Source organism: Arvicanthis niloticus, chromosome 25 (genome assembly GCF_011762505.2).
Source record: "Arvicanthis niloticus isolate mArvNil1 chromosome 25, mArvNil1.pat.X, whole genome shotgun sequence".
NCBI classification, from domain to species: Eukaryota; Metazoa; Chordata; class Mammalia; order Rodentia; family Muridae; genus Arvicanthis; species Arvicanthis niloticus.
The window spans coordinates 2059710-2084567 of NC_133433.1; the positions used below are offsets into that span (position 1 = coordinate 2059710).

General features: G+C 45.2%; 1 protein-coding gene and 1 long non-coding RNA gene across 8 annotated transcripts in view; one reads left to right on the forward strand and one right to left on the reverse strand.

The window, feature by feature from the left end:
• Ankrd6 (ankyrin repeat domain 6) overlaps positions 1 to 24858 on the forward strand; it is a 136759-nt gene that overhangs the window by 89588 nt on the left and 22313 nt on the right. For 5 of the 7 annotated variants that reach the window (XM_076924023.1, XM_076924027.1, XM_076924024.1 and 2 more), the window contains exons 3-5: positions 15427 to 15525; positions 22918 to 23016; positions 24585 to 24683. In XM_076924023.1, coding sequence (XP_076780138.1) covers positions 15427 to 15525; positions 22918 to 23016; positions 24585 to 24683 — 297 coding nt within the window. Of the gene's footprint in view, positions 1 to 15426; positions 15526 to 16075; positions 16216 to 16356; positions 16448 to 22917; positions 23017 to 24584; positions 24684 to 24858 lie in introns of those variants that run through there. The other 2 variants (XM_076924028.1, XM_076924029.1) reach the window with 2 other exon arrangements.
• LOC143438456 (uncharacterized) lies at positions 16108 to 18154 on the reverse strand. Its single transcript, XR_013107275.1, has 3 exons — positions 18020 to 18154; positions 16333 to 16411; positions 16108 to 16236 (listed from the first exon to the last, which is right to left on the reverse strand). It is a non-coding gene; the product is annotated as an uncharacterized LOC143438456 (long non-coding RNA).

The window sequence follows — 24858 nt, forward strand, 5'->3', positions numbered from 1 at the left end:
AGTTTGGAAACAGGGCTATACAGAGAAACCCTGTCTCTAAAAGACAAAAATCAAAACAAAAATGAAAAAGGCACAAGGAATTTAAAAGCTGTGCTCTATGTGCATGTGGTATTTTGCCTGCACATGTGTCTGTATGCTTTCTTGCTTGTAGTGCCTTCAGAGGCTACTAGTGGGTGTCAGGTCCCTTGGCACCGCAGTTACAGATGGTGGAAGGCTCCCATGTGGTGCTGGGAATTGAACAGAAGAGCAGACAGCGTTTTAAAACAAGTCGTCTCTTCAGAGCCTGCTAGAGGCATCCCAGTTCCACCTCGGCTGAGCGATCTTCTCTCTTTCTGGACCTCACTCAGACAAATGGAGTGCTCTGTCAACATACAGGAAGGACTCTCAGGATGAGCCAGTAAGCAGCAGACTTCATTAAAAGAATATCCCAGATCACATGGCTAAGCAGAAAGATGCCCAGGGAAATGAGAGATCTGAGTGTGGGGAATGGGCTTCTCGAAAGAAACTGTCCTCAGGTGTCTCAATCTCTGTCTTTCTAAGCTACAGGGCTCAGTATCATTTACAACAAGGTTTAAAGGTTAAAGTTTTTCCTTTTGTAAGCAAAACTGTAAGCTTTGTGAAGGGTGGTGTTTAAATTTAGAATGAGAAGAATGCCAGAAACTCAAAGCTAAAATACATCATTTTGGCCCCAGGTAAGCAGTTTATTTACTGTCTTTGACATCTCTGTCTGAGAGATGTTAGGAGAACATGCCTTGGGGCTGATCAGTGTCTGAAATGTACTGAGTCTGTCAGCAGGACAGGAGAACCAGGCCTAGGGCCGAGGGACTTTTCCCAGAAATGACTTTCACAACTCCTAGCTGTGTCCCTTCTTACCCGCTTGGTTCTCCATTCTTAGAATATATGTGTAATATATATTACTTGATTGATCAGCTTAATTTTTAGAATTAGATCTTAATAATTTAAGTTTTCAATATTTATCGTGGCAGATTCACATCTTAACCATTTGTAGGTGTGAGTTTCAATGACCTATAGACATCCACACTGTGGCCCAGCAGTTGCCACCAGCACTTCCAGACCTTTGTTGATCTCTCCAAAGGGAAGTTATGATCTCATTAAACACTGTCTCCTCTGTCCCTTCCTGATCACATGAGACAAGGTCTCACAGTGTAGCCCTGGCTGGCCTGAAACCAACTCACAGCATGGTTACGATTGGGCTTGAACTGGAGGCTACCTTCATGGCCACATTTGTGTCCATGTCCCCAGCTGGAGCCTGTTACTCTTCTTCAGGCCTCTTCTGTAGTAAGTAGCAGCCCTGTGTGTCCTGTAGCCATTTTGTTTTCTTCTTGGCTCCCGTTGTCACTCCACTTGCCTCTCGAAGTGGGTGTAGGTAATAGAGAAGGCAGAGAGCTCCTCACGCTGGGCTGTGGGTAGTTGGCTGGGAACGCTCTGGGTTCCTCCAGTGGGAAGTTAGGCCCGGCTGCTGTGGCTCCACAGTTCCTCTTGGAGTGGCCCCAATGACACAGGAGAAAGTCCATGGGTTTTTACAGGCTTTATTGTCATGGCAGATAGTGGATGGATCTGGATGCACACTCCCCCCCCCCCCCCCAAAACCCTGGGCAGATGTGAGTTAAATAGGGAGGGGGGGGCTGGGGAGGAATGCTTAATTGGCTCCACCCTCTGACCTTCAGGTACCTTATTAGTATGTAAATCTCTCTAGGGCCTGAGGCCAGTTAATCACCTCTACCTGTGCCCTACTTGACTGAAGGGTGCAGGTTGAATGGAGATTAGACCTCATATCAGGAGCCTGGGTTCTGGGGGGTGTGGCCCAACACCCACAACCCAAGAACCAGGATACCCTTCCACAGCCCAAACAAGTGGGCTGGCCACTCATGCTCCCTCCTGAATTTCTTCTTGATGTCTTTCCAGTTGCTATACTAATGCTATAGGAGATGCCTCTTAGAAAACATAGTGGTGGCATTATAAATGATGGAATTCTCTCCAGAGTTAGCTCACATAAGACCTGTCTCCACCCGAGGCTTCATTTTATTAGCTTGGCTTCCACAGGTATTTTATTGCCTAGATAAACCCTCTGTATCACTTCTGATACTGAATATGGCCCATAGGCTTAGTGTTAAAAGCAATGAGGAACTGTAGGGTGGGCTAGCTTTCTGAACGAAGCTTTTCCTGGGATGCTGTGGTTTTCTCTTCCTCTAAACGTATCCAGATAAAATTACTTGGTGAAACCGCAATTGAGAAAAAAGTAAGACTTCATTCACAAATGAGCATTTATTACTTAATGAAAATCACTGGCCCTGGATAATAGTATAGGGTAAGATGAGTAAGAAACACACTCTTAGAATATATGTGTAGTAAATATATATTCTTAGATGAGTAAAAAACAGAAGCCAGCTCTGTGTGTGTGCGCGCACACAGCTGTACCCCCAGCACTCCGAAGATAGCAAGCAGATCAGGATTTACACCACTGACAAGGTGCAGAGAGACAGAGACCTGGGACAGTCAGTCCTGAATGATGTCTTCATCCAAGCCCTCCCCTCAGGGCTCAGGGAACTCGGTAGGAGAGGAGACAGGAAGATTGTAAGGGCCTGAGGGGATGGAGGACACCGAGGACTCAGGCCTTCTAAACACGGCAGGGCTGATGCACACGTGAGCTCACAGAGACTGTGGCAGTGTGCACAGGGCCTGCACGGATAAGCCAGATTGGGTCTCAGTGCTAAGAGGAGACTTGAGGCCATCTCTAACCCAGAAGCCAGCTCCAGTTGACAGCTACACAAAAGAAAAGTTAGTTTTCTCCAGTGTAGTCTGACTGGGAACACAAACCACACTGAAAAGCAGGCCCCATGCCCAGCAGTAGATGCCAACTGAAAACAAAATACAAACCCCAGTGGTCAATGGTATTTTTAGAGTGGTTTGGGTTTTTTGTTGTTGGGTTTTTGGTTTTTTGTTTGTTTGTTTTGTTTTTTCCTTTTTTTTTTTTTTTTGTCACATGAAACTTGTGCATTTTTTAACCTTGCTGGTTTCTTGCTTATATATCATGGTTTCTGATTTTGTGGGTTTTTTATGAGCTTTCTGTGTGTACATGTGTATATGAGTCTCACACTTGTATTTTTTTCTTTCTCTCTCTCTCTCTTTTTTTTTGTCCTATTCTGATTTTGTTTGTTTTGTAAAGAAGGAGAAAAATGAGGGTGGGCTGGTGGGGAGAATGTAGGAGAGGATAAGGGCAGAGAAACTGATCACAATATACTATATAAGAAAAAAGGCAGTGGTGGCACACACCTTTAGTCCCAGCACTTGGGAGGCAGAGGCAGGTGGATTTCTGAGTTCGAGGCCAGCCTGGTCTAAAGAGTGAGTACCAGGACAGCCCGGGCTATACAGAGAAACCTTGTCTCGAAAAACCAAAAAAAAAAAAAAAAAAAAAAAAAAACAAAAAAACACACACACACAAAAAAAAACAAAACCTATTTTCAACTCAAAAAAAGAATGATCAGATTCAAGGTCATTTTGAGCTTCATAATGAGTCTCAACCAAAACAAAAGAAGACATAGAACCTGGGAGGCTGTGACAGGGTTCTGGGTGTAGGCATGAGGGAGAGGGAGGGGCAGTGTTCAGGAAGATTGCCTGACAGCTTCTTAAAGAGCTCTGCAGTTGCTTGCTTGTGTGTCTTCGATACAGGAGGACATCTGCAGGTGATACAAAATCAGAGACCAGATACCAGCTCTGAGGTGGCTGCCTGGGCTTCAGTCCTTGCCCCTAGCTATACCCATGTGACACCTGCCAGTGGCTTACTCTCACCCTTCCTTGGTGTTACGCCTATGCTGTAACTGTATCTGTATCTGTAACCTGCTGTCTGTAACAATAGAGTGTGGTGGTAGGAGGGGCTAGAGGAAGAAGAGTCCACAGAAAGCACTGGGAATGATGCCTGGTGTATCATAAGCTGCCAGCTTGCCGCCCTCCTTCCCCCCATTCCTCTTTTCTCCCTGTATAATCTTCTGTGAGTCCTGCTCCCAAGACCAGGAAATATTTGTGTGTTTCCAAAAATATGTATGCAAGTAAAAGCAGGTCTAAATCACTTAGAAATGTAAATGGGCCCATACTCAGCAGAGTGACTCTTTATAGGCTATTTAAAAGCTTTAATGTGTGGATCTACTTATTTGGTGGAATGGCCCTGTATCAGCCATTATGTGGTTAGACTGGAACCATTTGAGCAGCTGCCTCCTGTGGAGGCCGATTATTTGCTGTTCTTCATGGTATGCTGCGGTGTGCACACTTAGATGTGTCTTCCAGACACAGGTGATCTAGACTGAGCAGATTCCTAGAAAATCCCTGGAGCGTAATGGGGTCTGTTAAAATTATAATGATCCCACTAGAGGGACACACTAACTTAACTAGCCTGCAGAGAGATTTTGGGAATAAGGTAAAGAGACAGGGACTGTACAGGCTTCCCATAGCAGCTCTAATAAGCTCCTACCGACAGGGCACCTGGACAAGGGAAATGCCTGTTTTAGACTTTTGGCAGCCAGAGAGTGAGAGCGAACTGTTGCAGGCTGTGCTTGTGTGTCTGAACCTAGGGGTGGACTATTCCTGCTTATTCTTGCTGCTGGTAGTTGGTGGCCCTTGGCTTGCAGGGGTGACACCCATCCCCCTCCTCTGTCTTCATATGGGTTTCTCTTTGTGATTTGTGTTACCAGGATGAATAATATCTTCATTAAGTGTTAAGGGCTCAGATCTGCAAATGCTAAGTCATGATCGCAGGCACACAGGGCATTAGCAAGACAGAGAGGGGTTGGAGTAGAGGTAACTAGCCCAGAAAGGGCAAGAGGGGAGAGCCTGGGCATCTTAGGGTCAGCACTCTGAGAGGCATTATCTGAGTGAGAGTCTGGTTGTGCTTTCCGGGAGACCCCTGGCTGTAGATGAGTGGTGTGCTATCTTTCGCCTAAGTCTGGGACACCTCTGAGGATGAAGGGCTTTGTTACAGTTTGGGTAAGTCCCCCAGAAATCCATGCTATAAAGATCTGGTCTCTGGTTGTAGCACTGTGAAGAGGTGATGCAGAAGACCAGTACCATAAATTTTGAGCCAGATTTGAAGCAAACCTTATTAAATTCTGGCCAAGGCGATGCACACTGGCCAGGCTCATACCCATACCCAGAATTCCTAGAGAATGGCCATGAATTACATTAGTGTGGTACTTAAAAAAAGGCAAAACTCACAAGGCTCCATACTTCCTGCCTTCAGCCAAGAATACTTCCTGGTGTACCACCTGCCTGTGCACCACCCATCGGTGCTCATGCATGTATGCATGTGTGTGTGTGTGTGCACACACGAGTGTGTGTATTCAAGTACATCCTGTGCAGTTGGGGCAACCAGTCTTGTTTATGGAAGTAAAAACATGTACCTTTTTTTTTTTTTTTTAACATGGACAACTGCTCCCAGCATTTCAGGAACTCATCATATCCTTGGGCAGGTAGGACTTATAAGTTACAGGCATTTATTGTATAGATCTCTTAAGCACAGTGATTAAAATTTAAAACATAACTTTAGCGCTCACAGTGGGGTCTGGAAGGAAGTCTTAAGTCATTGGTAACATGCCCCAAGGGGACAGTGGGCCCTAGCCCCTGGCCTTTCTATCTTTTGTTCCCTGGCTGCAAGTGGTTTTGCTCCTTCAGGCTCTGCTGCTGAGATGACCTTTCTTATTCCCAGTGACCTCCTCTAACCTTAGACTGGAATCTTCAAAACTGTGAGTCAATAACCACGCTGCTTTTTCCTTTCTAAGTTGACTACCTGAGGTATTTGTTATAGTAACAGAACACCACTGTAGGTTTCTGTTAGTAACTGCCCAGGCACAGTGCATGTAAACCAAGCTGCCCCTGACTTGCAGGCCTGTACGGTCACTCTAGTAAGAAGGCACCTTTTCCAGGCTTCTGGTCCATTTCAGTTCGGGGATTTGTGTTTCATGATGGGACTTATTTGCAAGATTTGTGTCAGCCTGTTGGCTTATATTCATTTTCTTGAAGCTTCTGGTCTCTGGGGTGGGGGTTGGGGGGTGGATAGTGGGGACTACATAGCTATGGGTTGGTGGTTAGATAAAATCTTTCACTGAGAACGTGTGCTGTGTATAACATACTTTTAGAACTTCAGGAACGTATTTAAGGAAAATCTTTTACATTTACTTATTTATTTATTGTATGAATTACATGTATGTCTGTGATGTGTGTATGTGGAGGTGTGCAAGGTTACACGTGTATGAGTAAGAGATCAGCGGGCAGCTTTCAGAGAACAAACAATGTTCTCTCCATGTGGCTTCCATGGATTGAACTTAAGTTATCAGGCTTGGTAATAAAGCTTCCTAAAAAGAATTTTAAAGCTGTATCTGATATTGTAGGCATGTGACCCCAGCAATTCAAAATGCTGAAGTAAGAAAATGGCAAGTTCAGGGCTAGCTTGGTCTACAGACTAAGTTCAAAGCTAGCCTGGGCACCTCATTAAGATCTTATTTCAAACTGCAGAGTAAAAGTAGGTTGGAAAGATGGTTCACTGGTTAAGAGCACTGGCTGCTCTTCTAAAGGTCCTGGGTTCAATTCCCGGCAATCACATGGTGGTTTACCACCATCTGTAATAGGATCTGATGCCCTCTGTTGGCATGCAGATGTATATGCACATAAAGTACTCATGCATAAAATAAGTAAATTAATTAATAATCTTTTCACGAATACAGAGTATAAACAGGTCTGGGGAGGGCACATTTGGAGAATATTTACATGCATGTGACCCTAAATTCAATCCCTAGTACCACCTCTCCCCAACACCAAAAAACTGAATTATGTCCATCTTTAATAGGTAATGATCTAATGCAGGGGGCACTAATGTTGGCTAGTCTTTGTTCTGTGCTGTCTCTCATCAGTTTCCCTCCCAATGTTCCTTGTGTCTTATAACTCCCTTTCTTAGACATTCCATGCACAGACATGCAAACAAATACAACGGTATACAGTTTCCATTTTACACAAATTGTAGGGTATTATGCATTCCCCTTCTCCCTCACTCCTTTATATAAAAAAGATTTATTTATTTATTTTTATGTGCATTGATGTTTTACATATATGTGCATTGCATGTATGTCTGTGCAAGGGTGCTAGATTCTCTGGAACTGGAGTTATAGACAGTTGTAAGCTTATAGACAGTTGTTAGCTGCCATATGGGTCCTGGGAATTGAACCCAGGTCCCCTGGAAGAGCAGCTAGTGCTCTCAAGTGCTGAGACACCTCTTCAGTCCCTAGTCCCCCCTACCTTTTAAAAATTTGTTTATTTTGTCTTTTTTGAGACAAACATGTTCTCAGTATGTAGCCTTGGCTGGTCTGAAAGTCATAGAGAGATCTGCCTGACTCTTTCTCTGGAGTGCTGCCAGTAAAGGCATGCACCACCATACCTGGCATACATGCCTTCTTTGGTTTATTCAATAATAGATGGTGAAGCCATAATTGGAGTATCTAATCCTATATGGTGGGTGCATAGACTTTCTAGACTATTGTAAATAGTCTAGAGACAGCTTGCAGTATACCACGGGGTGGCACTTGTATACCTATACCATGCCATTTTTTGTATGAGACTTAAGTATCTGCAGCATTTAATACCCTTGGAGGTCTTGGATCTAGTTTCCAAAGGATACTGATAAAGGATTATATCAGCATTTACAGAAAATGCATTTAGAGGCAGCACTTAAAAGGACTTATTCTTCCCGAGGACCCAGAACTCAAATGGTGACTCACAACTCTCTGTGACTTCAGTTCCAGCGGGTCTAATGCTTATTTCTGGCCTCCATGGGCACTGGCACATAGAGTACACAGAAATATTCAGACATGCACATGATATGTATCACATATATAGCATATATATGCACACACACATATATGTGTGTGTGTGTGTGTGCGTGTGCATACAGGCAAAGCACGCATACACGTAAAATAAAAATAAATGAAATATTTCTTTAAAAAAGAAAAAGCATTTGGAAACATTTTATTCCCAATTCAGCAATTTAGAACTCTAGAGTTTTCTAGGTAGGGTAAAGGGCATCTTGAGAAAACAAAGTAGCATGACAAACAAAATGAACCCTCTGTTGGCATCAGACTTCACGGTGAGAAAGGAAAGGCTTTCCTTCTGAGACCACTCCCATCCTGCAGGATCCTGGAGATTCTAGCCACCAGTAGGGGATGAGAGGGAACACAGAAGCATACTGGCTGAAACCAGTCTACACACGGATGGCAGTCATGATTGTGGAACACTCTGAATCCACTTGGTGCCTCTGAATCTTACACTTAAAACTAGTTAAGACAATAAATGTTCATGTTGTGTATAATTCACCACAATAAAACACATCACACACAAAACAGTTGACCCAAGAAGCAACAGACCATATGATGGTCCAATTCCCATGGGTTCTCTAGTGTTCCTGCTCTGCCCCCCCAAGTGAGCCATGGTGCCTAGGCCAGCATAAGTTCTTACTCAGCACTTCTGAAACTCTTTTTTTTTTTTTTTTTTTTTTTTTTTTTTTTTTTTTTTGGTTTTTTTCGAGGCAGGGTTTCTCTGTGTAGTCCTAGCTATCCTGGAACTCTGTAGACCAGGCTGGCCTCAAACTCAGAAATCCGCCTGCCTCTGCCTCCCAAGTGCTGGGATTAAAGGCGTGCGCCACCACCTCCCAGCTACCTCTGAAACTCTTAATCTTACTTACTAGAATACAGTACCACTGAGAAAGGAAGGCAGTGCAAACAGGTAGGTTTGTTCCAAGAATGCAGGTAGAATTTCAGGACTCATTATGCCAACAAATTAAAGGAGGAAAACTTCCTATTGACAATTGCTGAAAGGGCAGAGACTCTCATTGCCTTAAGAAGAAGGCCGTTATCCCCATATATAAGATATCACGCGCTGGGCCACCATGCTTCATCCACTGATTCATCAGTTCATTGGAGAGTAGTCTAAGTAGCTCCCTTTGAAGGGCATGTGCTGATGACGCCTTATCACTTAGCATCCTGTGCACTCTAGGAGATAATGGAATCCGAGCAGCCAATTAAATTCCATAAGCCTCTTCTGGTCTCTAAGTCAGGTAGACTGGATGTTCTGGCATTTCTGTGTCTGTGATTTAGCTATGTTTCTGATGCCAATCATACTAGCTACATCTGGGAACCACATAACATTGATAGATTTTAACCCTTTGGTGGTTATATTTTAGATTTATTAAAAGATCATAAGTAACTTGGGGCCCGGGAGATGACTCAGTGGTTAAAAGCACTTGCTCTTGCAGAGGGCCAAGGTTTGGTTTGCACTTTCACAACCATCAGTAACTCCAGTTCCAGGCGATATGGAACGCCCTTCTTCTGGACTCTACAGGCGCCAGGCAGGCAAAATGCTCATACACATGAAAATAAAAGTAAATGCATTTTTGTGAAAAATTATAGGAGCCAGGCAGTGGTGGCACATGCCTTTAACCCCAGTACTCAGGAGGCAGAGGCAGGTGGATCCCTGTGAGTTCAAGAGCAGCCTGGTCTACAGAACGAGCTCCAGGACAGCCAGAGCTATACAGAGAAACCCTGTCTCGAAAAACAAAACAAACAAAAAGATTATAGGTAAATCTAAAGCATGATAGGACTCAAAAGTAGCGGGTTAAGTGAGTCGCTCTCACCCTGACAGTCCACTCTTAGTATTCACCTTAGGGTTATTAGCAATGCAGACTATTAGGATCTATCCAGATGCCAAATCAGGAACTCTGGCAAGACACCGAATGTCTATGTTGCAACTGGTCCTCCAGGAGACTCTGGTGTTGGGTGTTTCAGGGAGGGAGAGGAAGGACTATTGTCATTAGATGTACCGTTGCTACAAGGAGCTGCACGGTTTTATGTAGCTTGTGGATATAACCGCCAAAGCATGGAGAAGAAATGTCCTGGTTCAGTGTTAATGGACTGTTGACAATGAGGAGGGTACCAAAGAAAGTGCAGCCAGAGGAATCCCTCTTGCCTGTGCAGGCCAGGCTGGCAGGTTTAGCCTCAGGGATGCTCTTTGGAAACTTATCCCAGTCCCTCATCTCATCCCATGTTCCCACCTGTCACAGATCAGTCACCCAGGGAGGTTGTATGAGAATTGGTAGGTGGGTCCTACCGTTAGTTGGAACCCCTTGCAAGAAGGAGCTGGACAGACATCACAACTAAACTCCCCAGAAGGTATTAGTAGTATAGAGAAAGAGAACATCTCTGTGTTTTCAGAGCCAAGGAAACCAGGTGTCCTCTAAGAGCCCCAAGGGGTCAGTGTCTGGCACAACTTCAAGAACCCATGAGCATCCCAAAAGCCAGACACAGAGCTCCCTTCTCCGCTGCCAACCCTCCCACCCTCCGTGCTATTTCTTTTTTGGACAACTTGACACAAGCTTGGGCCAGCAACTGGCTGTATCAGATTGGTTGGTAGGCAAGCTTGTGGGACACTTTTTTGATTAATGAATGATGTGAAAAGTAGTGCCATCTCTAGGGTAGGTGTTCTTGGGGCGTGTAAGACAGCAGGCTGAGCAAACCATGAGGAACAAAGGTCTCTACTTCAGTTCTTGCCTACAGATTCTTGCCATGCTTGGCAAAAATGATGGATTTTAACATGGAAATGTAAGATAAACTCTTAAAGTTATTTTTGGTCATGGTGTTTACAACACCAATAGAAAGCAACGCACATGCGCACACACACACACACAGAGGGGCAGTGTATGGGTGAATCAGAGCATGGAGGACTTAAGTCAGAGGACTTAAGGGCTGAGTCTCTATTTCTAGAACAAGTGAAAGTCTCTTTAAGCCTTTGCTTCCTCATCTCTAAAATGGGCTTGATAATGTTTACCTTACAGAGTTGGAGAGCCGAATGAGCTAACACGTGTGAGGTTCTGAACACAGTGTCTTCCATGTAGCAAGCGTCTACTGCTGCTGTCTTTTTGCTCTTGCCTTCGTTGTTCTCTGGATCCCGATGGCGTAGGCTGAGTCAGGCTTGTCTGGGGATAACTAGGTTAGAATCTAGGATACTGATGCATCAACACTTCTTCCTAGCATTTGTACTACACAGTGTTTTCTCCTGCTTATGATTCCTCCCCCACCAGTCCTAGGGACATAGAAATGGCAGCAGTTTTATCTTGACCTAGGTTGTGTAAACCTGCCTCTAGGAAGCTGGTGGTTTGTTTTGTTTTGTATTTTCCATAAGTCAGGGGTGTGCTGCGCACTGGGTGGGAGAACTGGGGCCTTCCTCTCTGAAAGGCCCCCCTCTGTTCTTGCTCTCCATGACAGAAAGTTCTGAAAACAAAGCTCCTTGCTTTCTTCCTTTGTCGGGGTGGACAGCTTCCCACGCTAAAGCACCTGACAGCTTCAGTCTGCTTTTGCTAATGCTGTGCCCTCCCAGAGACCAGCAAAGGAGCTTAGTGTAGGTAGGCACCCAGAGCTTTCTCAGAGAAGCCCCCCTGTGTGCTTGCATCTGCTAAAGTGGCTCAGGAAGCTGACACGTCCCCTGAGGGCAGAGGCATCCTTGAAGCTGAGCTTGCCAGCATCCTACAATCTCCATTTGTTTTAAAGTCATGCTTCTTGCCATGATGATAACGGACTAAACCTCTGAAACTGTAAGCCAGCCCCAATTAAATGTTTGCCTTGATAAGAGTTGCCATGGTCATGGTGTCTCTTCATAGCAATACATTCTTAACTAAGACACCAGTGTCATGGAATTTGCTCCAGTGTCCCTGTGCTCCAGGAGCCCTGGGCCTCTTACATATGTCCTTCCCACCACCCAGTGTCAACCTGATTCATCACTCTTGGGAGGCACAGTTCTTTCAGGAGATCACACCCCAGCTGGATTCAGGATGTTCTGTGGTTTTCTAACAAAACTCCAAATGCCATGAATGTGGAGGTGGGGGTGGGGGGGTGGGGAGGGTAGACGAAGACAGAGGAGGAGGAGTTTGGAGAAGGTCGTTCCCGAGAGGAAGACTTTGTAAGCAAAGGCATAAAGTGGAAACTTCAGAGCAGATTTCAGAATGGAAGCAGACATGGAAGGAGGGACCGACGAGTGGGAGCCTTGAAAATTAGAATCTGACTCTTCATCCAAACCCATGTGACAGTTTGCTGTGGTAAAGGTGTAGAGGTGTCTGTCCAAGAGGCACGGCGGTTGGGGATTTTCCTTGCTTAGGGGCTGGGCTGACAGACAGCAGCAGTAGGGGACCTCACACTAGATGGAGGATATACTTCATTCTTATATCAAGTGTGAGTCGGTGTGGAGTCCACTCCTGTTTGACAGATGAGAAAGCAGGCTTAGGTAATTGTCCTATCCAAAATCACCAGGTATTGCTGGATCTGACTGGCACCTCTCTGGCTCCAACAGCTCTAGCCTTTTACTTCTCAACAAGAAGACTCTAGCTGGGCGGTGGTGGCGCACGCCTTTGATCCCAGCACTTGGGAGGCAGAGGCAGGCAGATTTTTGAGTTCGAGGCCAGCCTGGTCTACAGAGTGAGTTCCAGGACAGCCAAGGCTATACAGAGAAACCCTGTCTCGAAAAACCAAAAAACCAAATAAATAAATAAATAAATAAATAAATAAATAAATAAATAAAATAAAATAAAATAAAATAAAAAGCAAAAACCCAAGAAGACTCTGATGACTTTGGGTTAGGACATGTCTGCAGACTTTTGCTTCTCATAGTTCTGGATGTTGTGAGGTCCAAGTCAGGGGGTCAGCACCTGTGTGGCAATGTATTATCACCTGCCCTATCTACAAGACACTCATCCTGTTGTTCGGTTCACCTCCCCAAAGGCCATTCCTCCGAGGATGGTCAGTATCACAGCAACCTTAGGGCCAGACATTCACGCAAGCATTAGGCTGCACAGAGGAACCACCACATCGGTTCCTTCTTCTGCCTTCTGGCTGTGCTCACTGAGACAAACCTTTTATCCTCCGTGCTCATAAGGAATAGGTAGGTGCTGGCAGGAATGTTCACAGGGCTCCTTGGGCTGTGTCTCTGGGACTAGCTCCTTTCCAGGAAGTCCCCCACACCTGTTCTCTACTTTCTTTTCTTGTTTAAGGCCCTCGTGTTTGACTGCAGTGTCACTTTCCTGATAGCACACACATTTCCTCAGCCCCATGACGAGCTATCCTGAGATTCAGAATGCCTTAGAAAACTTTGTGAAGGTCCCTTAGTCAGTGTTGAGATATGAGGTCATTTACAAGGATATACAATGACAGTTGGAGCCTGAGCCCAGAGAGTAAAACCTGGTCACTTTCCTCCATCTGGGCACTGTGCCTCACAGAAACAATCAGGGTCAAGTAGCACTTGATGAAGAGAGAAAGGTCAATCCTTTGTCTCATTTATGACCTTGCCTTTTTCTGTGAAGGTTTTTTGTAGCCTAATTCTTGGGAGTAACTTTGTCCCTTAATTAAGAATTCTAATTTTAAAGCAAGCTCTGGCCTCTTTCCTTCCAGACTCATTCTACTGTTTTGATTGGATTTCATGGTTAGGAATTAAGATCCTTTTTTTGTCTCCACGGTTAGTTATCATGGCTAACTGGTGCTTCATCGAGATCATAAACATGCTTATCCCACTAGAATATCAATAAAGGCAGTGGGTTCTTAGTGAGAAAGGCTGGATACAAGGCCTCCATAAGTCCCTTTTCCTCAAATGCCATAGTCTCTTAAACTTTTCTTCATAGTAAATCCTGAGGGAAAACAGGATGTCTCTGATAGAGCCTGGAGAGTCTGGAGTTTGACGTTAGTTCCCTGGACAGAAGCTGATGTACACTCAATAAAGTGCATTTTCTTTTGGGTATCATGCACCATGGGATCCCTCAAGCTTAATACAGCTATAGAGAAGGGAATGATTTTCCCTGTGACTCAGCCACGGCAGAAGAAGCCCATCTCAGTGTGGAGTTAATCCTACTGGGCAAGAATAAGACCACTACTATAAGACTTGAGCCAAATATTAAATACTAGCCAGGATCATTGATACTGGACAGGTCCATACCCAGGATTTCCAGCATATGACACCAACTTACTTTAGTCAGAGGCTTGTAAAGGCAAACCCACAAGGCTACATAGTTTTCATTTTTGTCAAATCGGGCAAGCATATATCCTGATGTACTTATGGACTAAGTATTTCTGACCTACTTGTGATTAAGCACATCCTGTGCACTTGGGGTAGTCAGCCTTATTTACAGAAGTGAAAACCCATGGCTTATTACCCCCTAAACAACAGCCCCAGCATTCCAGGAAGTTACTTGTCCTTGGGCAAGTGGGACTTGTAGGTTAGAGGCATTTTTGTTTATAGGTCTCTTACAGTAATTTCAACTTAAAATATAAGTTGCTGCAGTCCCTCACAGCAGACCAGAACAATGTACAACATCACCATAATAAATTGTTGAACCAAAACCCAACAAAAAACCAAAATTACAAGAAGAAAAGCCAAATGATACTCTGTTGATTTACATGCCTGACATAGGTTTGAAACAATAATCTGTATGTTGCCTCTGGCAGTAAACAGGAAATGACAGTGTAATTAAAGGAAAAGGAAAGATAAATGCCAAATTCAAAAGAATTGTCAGTTCTTGGGGGCCACAAAGAGGTCTGGAAGGCAGTCACAGGAACATCAATGGTTTTTCTGGATTTTTATTTTTTTTAAATAGTTGGCAGGTATGTGGATCTTGATAAACTATATTTTTAAATGATTTCATAATTTTAAAATCTGTCTTTAAAAGGAGGCAGAGCCTTTTCCATTTAGCTTTTAAGTTGATGGAGTTATTGACTAGATCTTCAGGAGCTGCTGAATTTGAGGTTTGTTTGTCTCGCACCCAGGTTCCTCTCAGATCCTTGGTCACACACAGCCCTTCATCACATTGTGTTACTTGCACCAGTAGAAAACAGGAGGGCAGGAAACCCCGCATTTCACCACTTACTTGGTGCTTAAAAATAAGATGTAGGCTTGAGAGATGACGCATGCTCTTCCAGAGGTCTTGAGTTCAATTCCCAGCAACCACATGATAACTCAAAACCATCTATAATGGGACCCCATGACCTCTTCTGGTGTGTCTGAAGGGAATGACAGTGTGCTTACATACTAAAATAAATAAATCATTTTTAAAAAAAAAGACATAAAAATTATGCAGTAAGGGAAATCTTTGCTTTTTTAAAACATATATTGTTGTTGTTTTGAGACAGGGTGTCACTATGTAGCCCTGACCAAAGTTAACCAAGGCAACTTTAATTCTGGATAAATTAGTTGAGAATCCCTTGCCAGAGGAAAAGAACAACTTGGGTTAGGGGAAGGGATGTTCTTAGAAGCTGGTGCATCATCTCTGCTTTCTTTAGTGTCCTGCCTGCTTGGGTTATCTTGTTCTAAAAACCAATCTTTTGTTTTGTTTTGCATTAACAGCATGGCCGGACCCCCTTGCACCTTGCTGCCAATAAGGGTCATCTTTCTGTGGTGCAGATTTTGCTGAAGGCTGGCTGTGACCTCGATGTACAAGATGATGTAAGTAGCATCATTCCCTCCGGAGCACGGTTGGCAGGGAGCTTGCCTGCAGTAGCATCCCTCAGGGCCAGTGTTGGCAGTATGAGGAAGGAGAGTGGAAGAATGCCAGCATGGTTTTGGCTCTAGCCTGGTCCATGTGCTGGCAGAAGTGTTCTTGGGAATGCCTGCTGGGCGACCCATTCTCAGCTGCAAACTAGTTTGCTGGCGACTCCTCCACTGTAGTTCCCTGTCACCCTATTCAAGTTTGAGTGCAGTCTCTTAAGAGTGTTCACCTGTGTCCTGTCTTAGAACAAAGGACATACTCTTGCAGTGGGGATAACCTGTTAGATGTGTGTCTGACCACATTTACTGCTGAAGCAAAGGTGAAGCTTAAACCCGTTCCCTTCCCCCACCGCCCTTTAATCCTAGTTTCTCTTAGTTTCCTTTAGTTGGAAGTTCTGTTCCAACTAAAAGGAGAGAAGGGATTTTGAATGCAGGATCAAGGCCTCCAGAAGAGTTCTGTTCTGAGATGTGACTCCATCAGCTCAGGGATGTGCCAGGACAGGACTTACCCTGGGGCCTCCACCATCACGTGTCAGATCTGCGTCTGTGAGCACTGGATAAGTGGGGCCACACAGCACAGAGCCCTGTTCTCGTGGGTCTTTGGAGAAGGTGGAGTCTCTGAGGAGTGATCTTCTAGATTGTCCTCCAGTGAGTTATTAGGACAAAACCCTATAGCAATGTGATCAGAAACTATTTTCAGAAAGTGTCTCAACTCTATTCTTTCTTCTTTTTTGTTTTTAAATTATGTTATTCTGGGTGTTTTACCTGCATGTGTATCTGGGACCACAGCATGCCTGGTGAAGAGGACATCAGATTCCGGAGTTATTTGCAAGCTTTGGGATATCTACAAGAATACAAACAAATGGTTGTGAACTGCTGTGTAAGAGCTCTGGGTGTTGGGAATCAGGCTCACACCCTTTGATAGACAGAACAGACAGTACTCCTAACAATGAGCCCACTCACCACAGTAGAATTCTAACAAATAAAAGTTCTGTGAGTAAAACAGCTTCTTACCTTGTAATAACTTCTTCCAGATTCACTTTTAATAGCACTAGCTAGAATATCCCTTGAAACTCTGTACAGAATCTTTAAATCTGACAAACACATTCACAAATGACTTAGCTACATGGTAGGTTTGAGGCTAGCCTTGGATACGTGGGACCCTCCCTATCTACGGGCAGGCAAGCAGGCATGTGGACTGGTTTTATTCGTGGGCAGAGGATCTATCAGCATATCATATAAATCTCTGGTTATATCTGAAGCCTACTGGGTCACTCAGGGTGCTAGTCTGAGAAATGCTGATTTAGCTTTAAGCTTTTGCTTTTCACCTTAGGTGATAACACTTTATTTTTCTATGTTATAACCAATGTAACATTCCTGACCTATAGTGTCTCCTTAGAGGACAGATGGAAAATATAGGAAAACAAATGGTCAGAGGAACAGTGGGAACAGAAGTTGCTGGTAGCAGTGTGTTGGAATAATCTAGGCTTCTCTTTGATAATTAAAGTTCTTGTTTGCCACTGTGGCGAGGTCACAGTGCCTGGCATGCCAGCCTGTCCCAACCAAATACCACTTCTCAGGTCCTGAGTCTGAGGCTTGCTGTGGTCTCATGAGGTAGACACTAAACTGGTATTTCTGGGATGGAAAGAAAGCAGAGCAGACATGAATTCTCACAGTGCAGCCCTGGTGAGCCAAGGAAGAAGGAAAGCCAGCCCTGCGCTTACTTAACACACTGCTCTTATTTCAACCGTTGAGGGCTTTTTACCGGCTTTTACGTCCTCTCCTGATCTGTTCAGACAATGCATATATACCTGGCTTCTCAGTATGATATAAAACACTGGACAATGTAACAACAGCGTGATAACTGGAGGCAGGACTGATTTGACACCTGTTTCCTGGGTTTTCACCATGCCTGTTGACAATCAGCTTTGGAATATCTACAAGAATGCAAATAAATTGCTTTATTATCATTAAAGAAGAGGACCTACCTGTGGAGGGGCGTGTCACTTTAAAAGTTCCCTATCCGGGAGGTGGATAGAAGCCCATACTGTTGACTTTATGAAGATTTACTTCTAACTTCATATTCTGCAGATACTGATCTTTATGGCATGGTAATATCTGAGAATTAGTGGAAGAATGACCTTCAGTGGCCTGGAGCGGGATTATTATGAGTTTCAACCGGAGGAAACCAGTTCTTTAGAATCCGCAGCTCCGGGAGCAAATTCTGTCTTGTTTCCCGCTAATCCTATCAACTCTCGGTGGAGCTCAAACGCCATCTCTGATTGGTCAATGAGTAAGCACATGACTCCTACCCCAGAAATAGTCCAGGATCCTGTGGCCAAGGTAAAAAGCGTGAAGGAAGAGAAAAATAAGAGAAAGCAGAGAAGAAAGGCTAGGAAGGAGCCTAGAAGACCTGAGAGAGAAGAGGTCAGCCCCTGGCTTTGCTGCCTACCTGGCGTAGGGCTTGCTTACAGCATGTTTGCTTGGGACCTCGGGGCTTCCTCCCAAACGGGTGTGCTCCATTCCTGCACAACCAGGGCTTCTTTCATGAGCTTGGCTCTGGAACACCCAGTGCTTTTTACTGTATAGGAGATGGAAATCAAAGTATTTCAGAACAAAGATTTAGATAACCTCAGGTTCCAACGTTCTGCCGTGAGAAACCCTGGTATTTCTGGGAAGTCGAATGCAGGCAATCCAGACTGTTGTGCTCGCAGGTCAGTATGTTCCAGATCAGAGTGCCAACTGCAATGTTGCTGCTGCTTCTAGTTCCTGGCAGTGTTTCTTCCTCTGCTTCTCCTCAGTTAATCATTCAGCAAATAGACCCCGGGTGACTTAGGGACTGGCCTCTGTGCTGTCCTCCCAGCTTGCATAGTGAGGCAGCCCCAGCCTCACAGCGATACCAGCTCCTTTTGGAGACCAGTGCTAAGGTTAACTGGCTTCAAACGCTGCTGGCAGCTTGTCAAAGAGGCAAAGAGGCTTTACAGTTTGAATTAGCTAGCTGTCCTAGGTGAGGCTTAGCGGTATAACAAGACTAGTTAGGCATCAATAAACATTGAGGGAATATTGAGAAAATGTGTTGAGAGAGCTAGGTTTTCTTTGGCATTTCCTTCAGTTTCAGAGTTTCCTAGTTAATATAGATCCTATTCAAGCAGGGTTATGTCAGGGTTGCTGTGTGGGTCCATTTGTAGGTCAAGTGAAGCCTTTGGATTATGTTTTGAAGAGGATGTGTGGCTAGCAGTACATTTAAAATAATATAAGATATACCATAGTATCTTAGTAGGTTAATGTTATAGGAGCCAAGCATTGATTCTCAGGTAACTGAGTGTACTTCAGCTGAGGGTCTGGGTTTAGCTGTGCTGTTCTGGAGAGTGTTCCACACATGGCTGCAGGCAGCCCTCCATCCTACCCCACACCCAAATTCTGTCTGTTTCAGAGCCTTTCATTCTCATCTTGGTATTATAAGAGGGCTAGCTTCTTAGATTGGAGGAGGCCTCTGGAACCAGTTTAGCCGTCATGAATGGTGCTGTTTGTCCCGCCATGAAGAGCAGAGCGGTAATAGACACTCAGCAACAGCAATAAAGCTACACTGAGACTTGGATGCTTGGTCATGGGTGCGGCCGAATGGGCCGGCTGGCTTAGGACAGCTTCTCCCCACAGCAGCACCCAACTGTCAGCTCTCTGAGTCTTGACAATCCATTTGGGAATGTTCTGCTAAGACCTGACCTGAGAGTTAGCTTTAACTGCTTCTATCAAGTTGGAGTCTTGCAAAGGAAAGTTGTCTCAAAGGAAGCAAATGCCCTCCATAGGTGAGCAGAGGCGTAATAAGCGATGGTGCCATGCTGGCCCAAAGCCGTGTCAGCTCTTAATTCATGAGCAGCCTGTGGAATATGGTGAAACTTTTGACCTGAATCAAGCCCTTCAAGGGGTCACTTGACAAGACCTGCAAGTTTCTTCTAAGAAGGTGGCACCAATTGATCCCAGGAATGCTTGGCAGAATGCCTGTCACTTGTGGGATGATTAAAAGGCCTCTCCTGTTAGGAACCTGACTGAGTCAGTACTGAACTCACGTTTCTTGTTGAGAACAATCTTTTTTTTTTTTTTTTTTTTTTTTTTTTTTAATATGATCATTTTGGGGAAACCCATGACTAATCTGATAGGGAAATAAGATGTCTTAGATAGAAATTTTAGTGGAATTTTAAGAGCTGAGACCTGGATACAATCCCATCCGACGTGTTTGGGCATTGAGCATGACTCTGCTGCAAAGCCCTGCCTGGCAGCTCATCTCCAGGCAGCTGCTTCTAAGTGTGACATTCTTGTAACCACGAGGCACACAGAAAGGGTCTCATTGTGACCACAAGGCACACAGAAGGGGTCCTATCCAAGTACGGTACTCAAGGGTGAACAGGAAGAAAAACAGTCCAAATCTGACTTGTAATGTGATGAAAGCCGACAGTATCAAGGACAGAGTTGTTGAGAGCAGAGCCAGTCTCCCACAGTCATGGGGTGGGGCTGGACATCCTCTCCCAGCCCTCGGCAAATCCCTTAAATCATCAAGTAAACTGGGAGAAGAGCATGTAAAGGGGGCAGTCCTCTTCCTGATGTCTTCTTATGGCTGAAATTGTAATTGGTAGTAATTTCACCTAGTGTGTGAAGTTATATATGTTAAATATTAAAAAGTTGAAAGGTGGTGGTGCACTCTGTTAGTTCCAGACTTAGGAGACAGCGGCAAGAGGATCTCCATGACTTCAATGTCAGGCTGCTTTACAGAGCGACTTCCAGGACAGCCAGGGCTACACAGAGATACCCTGTCTCAAAAAAAAAAAAAAAAAAAAAAAAAGTTGCAAAGTACTTTGGCCAGTTATGAGCACCTACAGTCACCAGTGACCACTGCAAAAGGGAGCTTCTCAAACCAAAGCAGACACCAGCACTAGTCTGTAGGCACAATCATTATTTGGAAGGCAATTTGAGAGACCCATCCTGTCCATACAAAACAGCAGCTAGAGCTTCCCTGCTTGGGGCCCATGACCTCCCTAGCCAAGGGTTTCTGACTGAGTTTATGGTACCAGGTGTGGTTCTTGCCTATGGAGCAGGCGTCAAACCTGGTCAGAAAGCAGGTGGTTACCGCCTTGTCTCAGGCTTCCAGTGCTGTGATAACACACCATGACCAAGGCAACTTTATAAAACTCAGTTGAGCTCATAGCTTCAGAGAGTTAGAATCCGTGACAGGATGTCAGCAGTAGGAACAGCTGAGAGCTCACACTGTGACCCTCCATCAGGAGGTAGGGAGAGAGCACACTGGGAATAGTTCAGGTTTTTTAAAACCTCAAAACCCACCCTATCTGACAAGGTCACACCTGTTGCCAAACACTTCCACCAACTGAGGACCAAGCATTCAAGCATGTGAGCCCGTGGGGACCATCCCATTCAAATCCCTGCACCCCCAGCCCAGACTTGCCACTGTTGCACAGGGGGCTAAGTGCCTCACTGGTTGGTGTTGCACACTGGGTCTAAGCTGAGTAGGGTGATTCATGGCAGCTCTCCACTAGCAACCTAAGAGTATTCAAAAGAACAAGGAAGAAGTTAAAAATCACTCCTTGTAGATTTAAAAAAATTAATTATTTTATATGCATGATTATTTTGCCTATATGTAAGTATGTGTGCTTGCATACTTGATATCCACGGAGGCCAGAAGAGGGTATTAGGTCCTCTGGAAGAGGAGTTACCGATAGTTGTAAGCTGCCATGTGTATGTGTGTGGGGGGATTGAATCTGGGTCCTCTGGAGGAGCAACAATGCTTTTAAATGCTGAGCCATTTCTCCAGCCCCCTCCATGTGGATTTTAAGAGAGACTTTTTAAAATTTTTATTTTAAGAAAAGCAGATTTGAGGTTATTTTGTGTTGGAAATAGCGTCTCACTGTGTAGCCAGGTCTGGCCTTGACTTCATGATTCACCTGCCTTTGCCTCCTGAGTGTGGGATTATAGGTGTGTATCAACGTACCCAGCTACATGTGTGTTTTGGCTAGGATTGAGTAGGTCTCTCTCTCTCTCTCTCTCTCTCTCTCTCTCTCACACACACACACACACACACACACACACAGAGTAACATGAAATGTATTTTCTTCTATTCTCTTCAATACAGTTCCTGGGTAAAGACCTGCACACCAGGCACCACAGTCTATTTCCAGAACTTTTCTTCTTGGATGAAATGTCTCTCATGTGTCTCTTTGTGATGAATCTCAGTGAGGTCGCGAAGCTTCATCCAAACTACCATAGTTAGTAGTGCAGGCCTCCTGAAGTTGTTCTTTGCCCCCTCTCTCCCACAGTCACTGCTGCTTCTCTCGGACTAGGTTTCAGCAAAGTCCAGGAATGTGTCCTTGCTCCTCTGTGCTCTCTCTGGAAATTTTACTAATGTAAATCTTATCAGCTGAATCATAGAATCCCAAAGGAAAGAGAACCCTGGCCCTGCCTTTTCCTGTGAGGGTCCTGAAGCCCTACAAGCTATACACAGCTATATACAACCCATTCTCCTGATCCTCTGGCCATTAGTTTAGTATTCCTATCTGCAAGTATCCACACCGTTCACCCATCTCCCCTTTCAAGCCTGGACCTCAGGCATGACTTGGCTTTGCCTTAACTTGACTCAAGTGCTCACCAGAGATGAACTGTGTTCCTAGAAGCTCAGAGATCAGAGCCCTTGTTACCGTCACCTCGAGGGTGCTTACTCCTCCCTTCTGCCACAGTTAGGGGGGAAGAGTCAAATTCTGCTTTGGTGCCTGAAGGATAAAACCAGTCACCTCAGGAATCCCATTGCTGAGGAAGGGTCAGAACGCAGCATAAATCAGCAGGAGCCATCTGAGAAATATGCAGTAGGAGGCTGCAGTCCTGGGATCCTCACGCCCCCATGTTGCTCTGGGGCTCGTGCAAATCAGTGAACAAATTACACACCTGTCATCAAAGCATGAGGCCCTTAAACTGTCACAAGCAGAAAGTGATTCCTCTGTAATCTGGGCCTGAGGACCTCACAGGGAATAAGGATTGCAGGAGCTGCTGGTTGAACTGTGTGACATTCACAGCCAGGCTCCCAGACATGTGGAGACAGGCAGCCAGGAAGGGTCTGAGACCAACAGCTATTCTTGCTATTGACATAAGGTCCCTTCCAGGTTATGAACAAATTGCTCTGCCGCATGCATTCTCTATTAATGGACCCCGAAGCTTGCCTTGCCCATGGTGACCAAGCTCTTCTGCAAGTAACCAGTGTCCTCCTTGAGAAGATAAGAGATATCCTGGAGTTTGGCTTGAGGAGGGACTGCTAGAGGAATCTGTTGTTCTTGCCTCTATCTCATTCTGTAGGGGGACCAGACAGCCTTGCACCGAGCCACTGTGGTGGGAAATACTGAGATCCTCACAGCGCTTATCCGGGAGGGATGTGCCCTGGACAGACAGGACAAGGTGAGTAGGGCGGAAAGGGCTGACTCCACAGTCAGCTGAGGAGCCGGCCTGACTCACTGTAGTACGTTCAAGACGTTGTCCTTCTCCCAGCCAGTGAGAGAGGTCAACCTAGACATTTCTGAAAGAGTATCTGGGACCCCAGGAGTTGTGGTTATTTTAAAACCCTTCCCACTATCCTGTGGCTCTGTGCTAACCGCTTAAGTCCAGGTAAAGGAAGGAAGCCGCAGAACTCAGGACCTGTGAAAGCCTATTGAAGGTGAGAGGAAGAGGCTCTCTCAGAGGCTCTGCTTGTTAGATGAGCACGCCAGTTCAAGTTTCTAGCTATTGAAGAAAAAAAATGAACCGATCATTTCTTTCTTATAAGAACCGATCATTTCTTTCTTATAAGAATTGTATACTAGCCCCATATTTTTAAGTTGTCGAATCTCAGAATGTGGATATTTGCATTTAGTGCCTTGCAGCCTCTGTGTCTTTCTCCCGACCCCCAGCTTTTCATTAAGAGTTCGCAGACTGGAAGTGCCGCACGAGATTCCTCAGCACGTCCTAGGGCCCTGGCTCAGGAGTGCTTCCTCCACAGCCCAGAGCCCTTCTGTTTTCCTGTCTCTTTCTGCTGCTGCTCCAATAATGGCCCCAGCTGGGCCTGGTGACCTCTTGCCCTCCCCAGCATTGCCCTGCTCCTCAACTCTTTAGTCCTGGCTCTCCTCTGCATTAGGCCTTAGCTCTTTCGTGCAGGTCTCTGGATGTACATAACTGTAGAATGTACCCTTGCCTAAGCATGACAGCCTGGAGCTACATGTGTGGTCCTGCCTGCCCATCGTTCATTCCCTCTCTCCTAGTAACTGAAGCAAAGGGAGCCATTTTATTGCTTTCTGTTTAAAAGCCACATATCTAGAAGTCTTGGTTCGCTTATTTACAATCAGTGTTTCTTTGATGACTGGTCTTTTAGAGTCCTAGGGTTTTAATGCTGAACCAGAGACCACTAAATTTTGACAAAGACAAGGGTATGGTGTTGCATGCCTTTAATCTTAGCTCTCACAGGGTCTCTGGATTTGAGGCCAGCCTAGTCTATATTTCAAGTTCTAGGCCAGCCAAGGCTAAATAGTGAGACTCTATCTTCAATTACTAAATTTTTTTGTATGTGAAGAAATGGGATTGGGGGCATTTTCTATGTAATAAGACTAATTTTTCAGGACATCTTCTGATATCAGAAGCATGGTGGAGCCTAGGGGACAGTGGAACTGGGAAAGAATCACAGTGTACCGTCCCAAGTGTGCTGTTTTCTACAGACAGAGTTGTGGGAGGCTCTGGAGCCTTTCTGGATAGCATACTTCCAAGGAAAGGCCCACCCGCTGCATCTTCCGAAGCCATTTCTCCTCCATGTGTCCAGAGTGGCTCTTGTCCTGCTGTTTCTAGGAGAGTGGAGAAACTGGCCACTGAGATCTTTTCCTGTGCTCTGTGGTTCCGATGGGCACTGGTTGCAGAAGGCCCTGTAGCTACTGTAGCCCTACTGTTTTGGTAAGAAGAGCCAGAGCCTGGGTAATGTGTTGTCTTGCCCATGTGTTACTCAGGATGGGAATACAGCCCTGCATGAAGCCGCCTGGCATGGATTCAGCCAGTCAGCCAAGCTGCTCGTTAAAGCTGGAGCCAACGTGCTTGCCAGAAACAAGGTGAGGCCCGGCAACTGACCTCCTCCTTAACAGATGAAGTGGGCTGTGGTCATCTTTATTCCTGTTTGTCTCTGATCCATGAGAAGCATTGGGTAGGGCCCACTGGGGCATGGAGAACCCTGCAAGGGCAGCCTCACCTAGACGGCTCTCTGCAGAGGTAGGTTGTTGGCTGGTG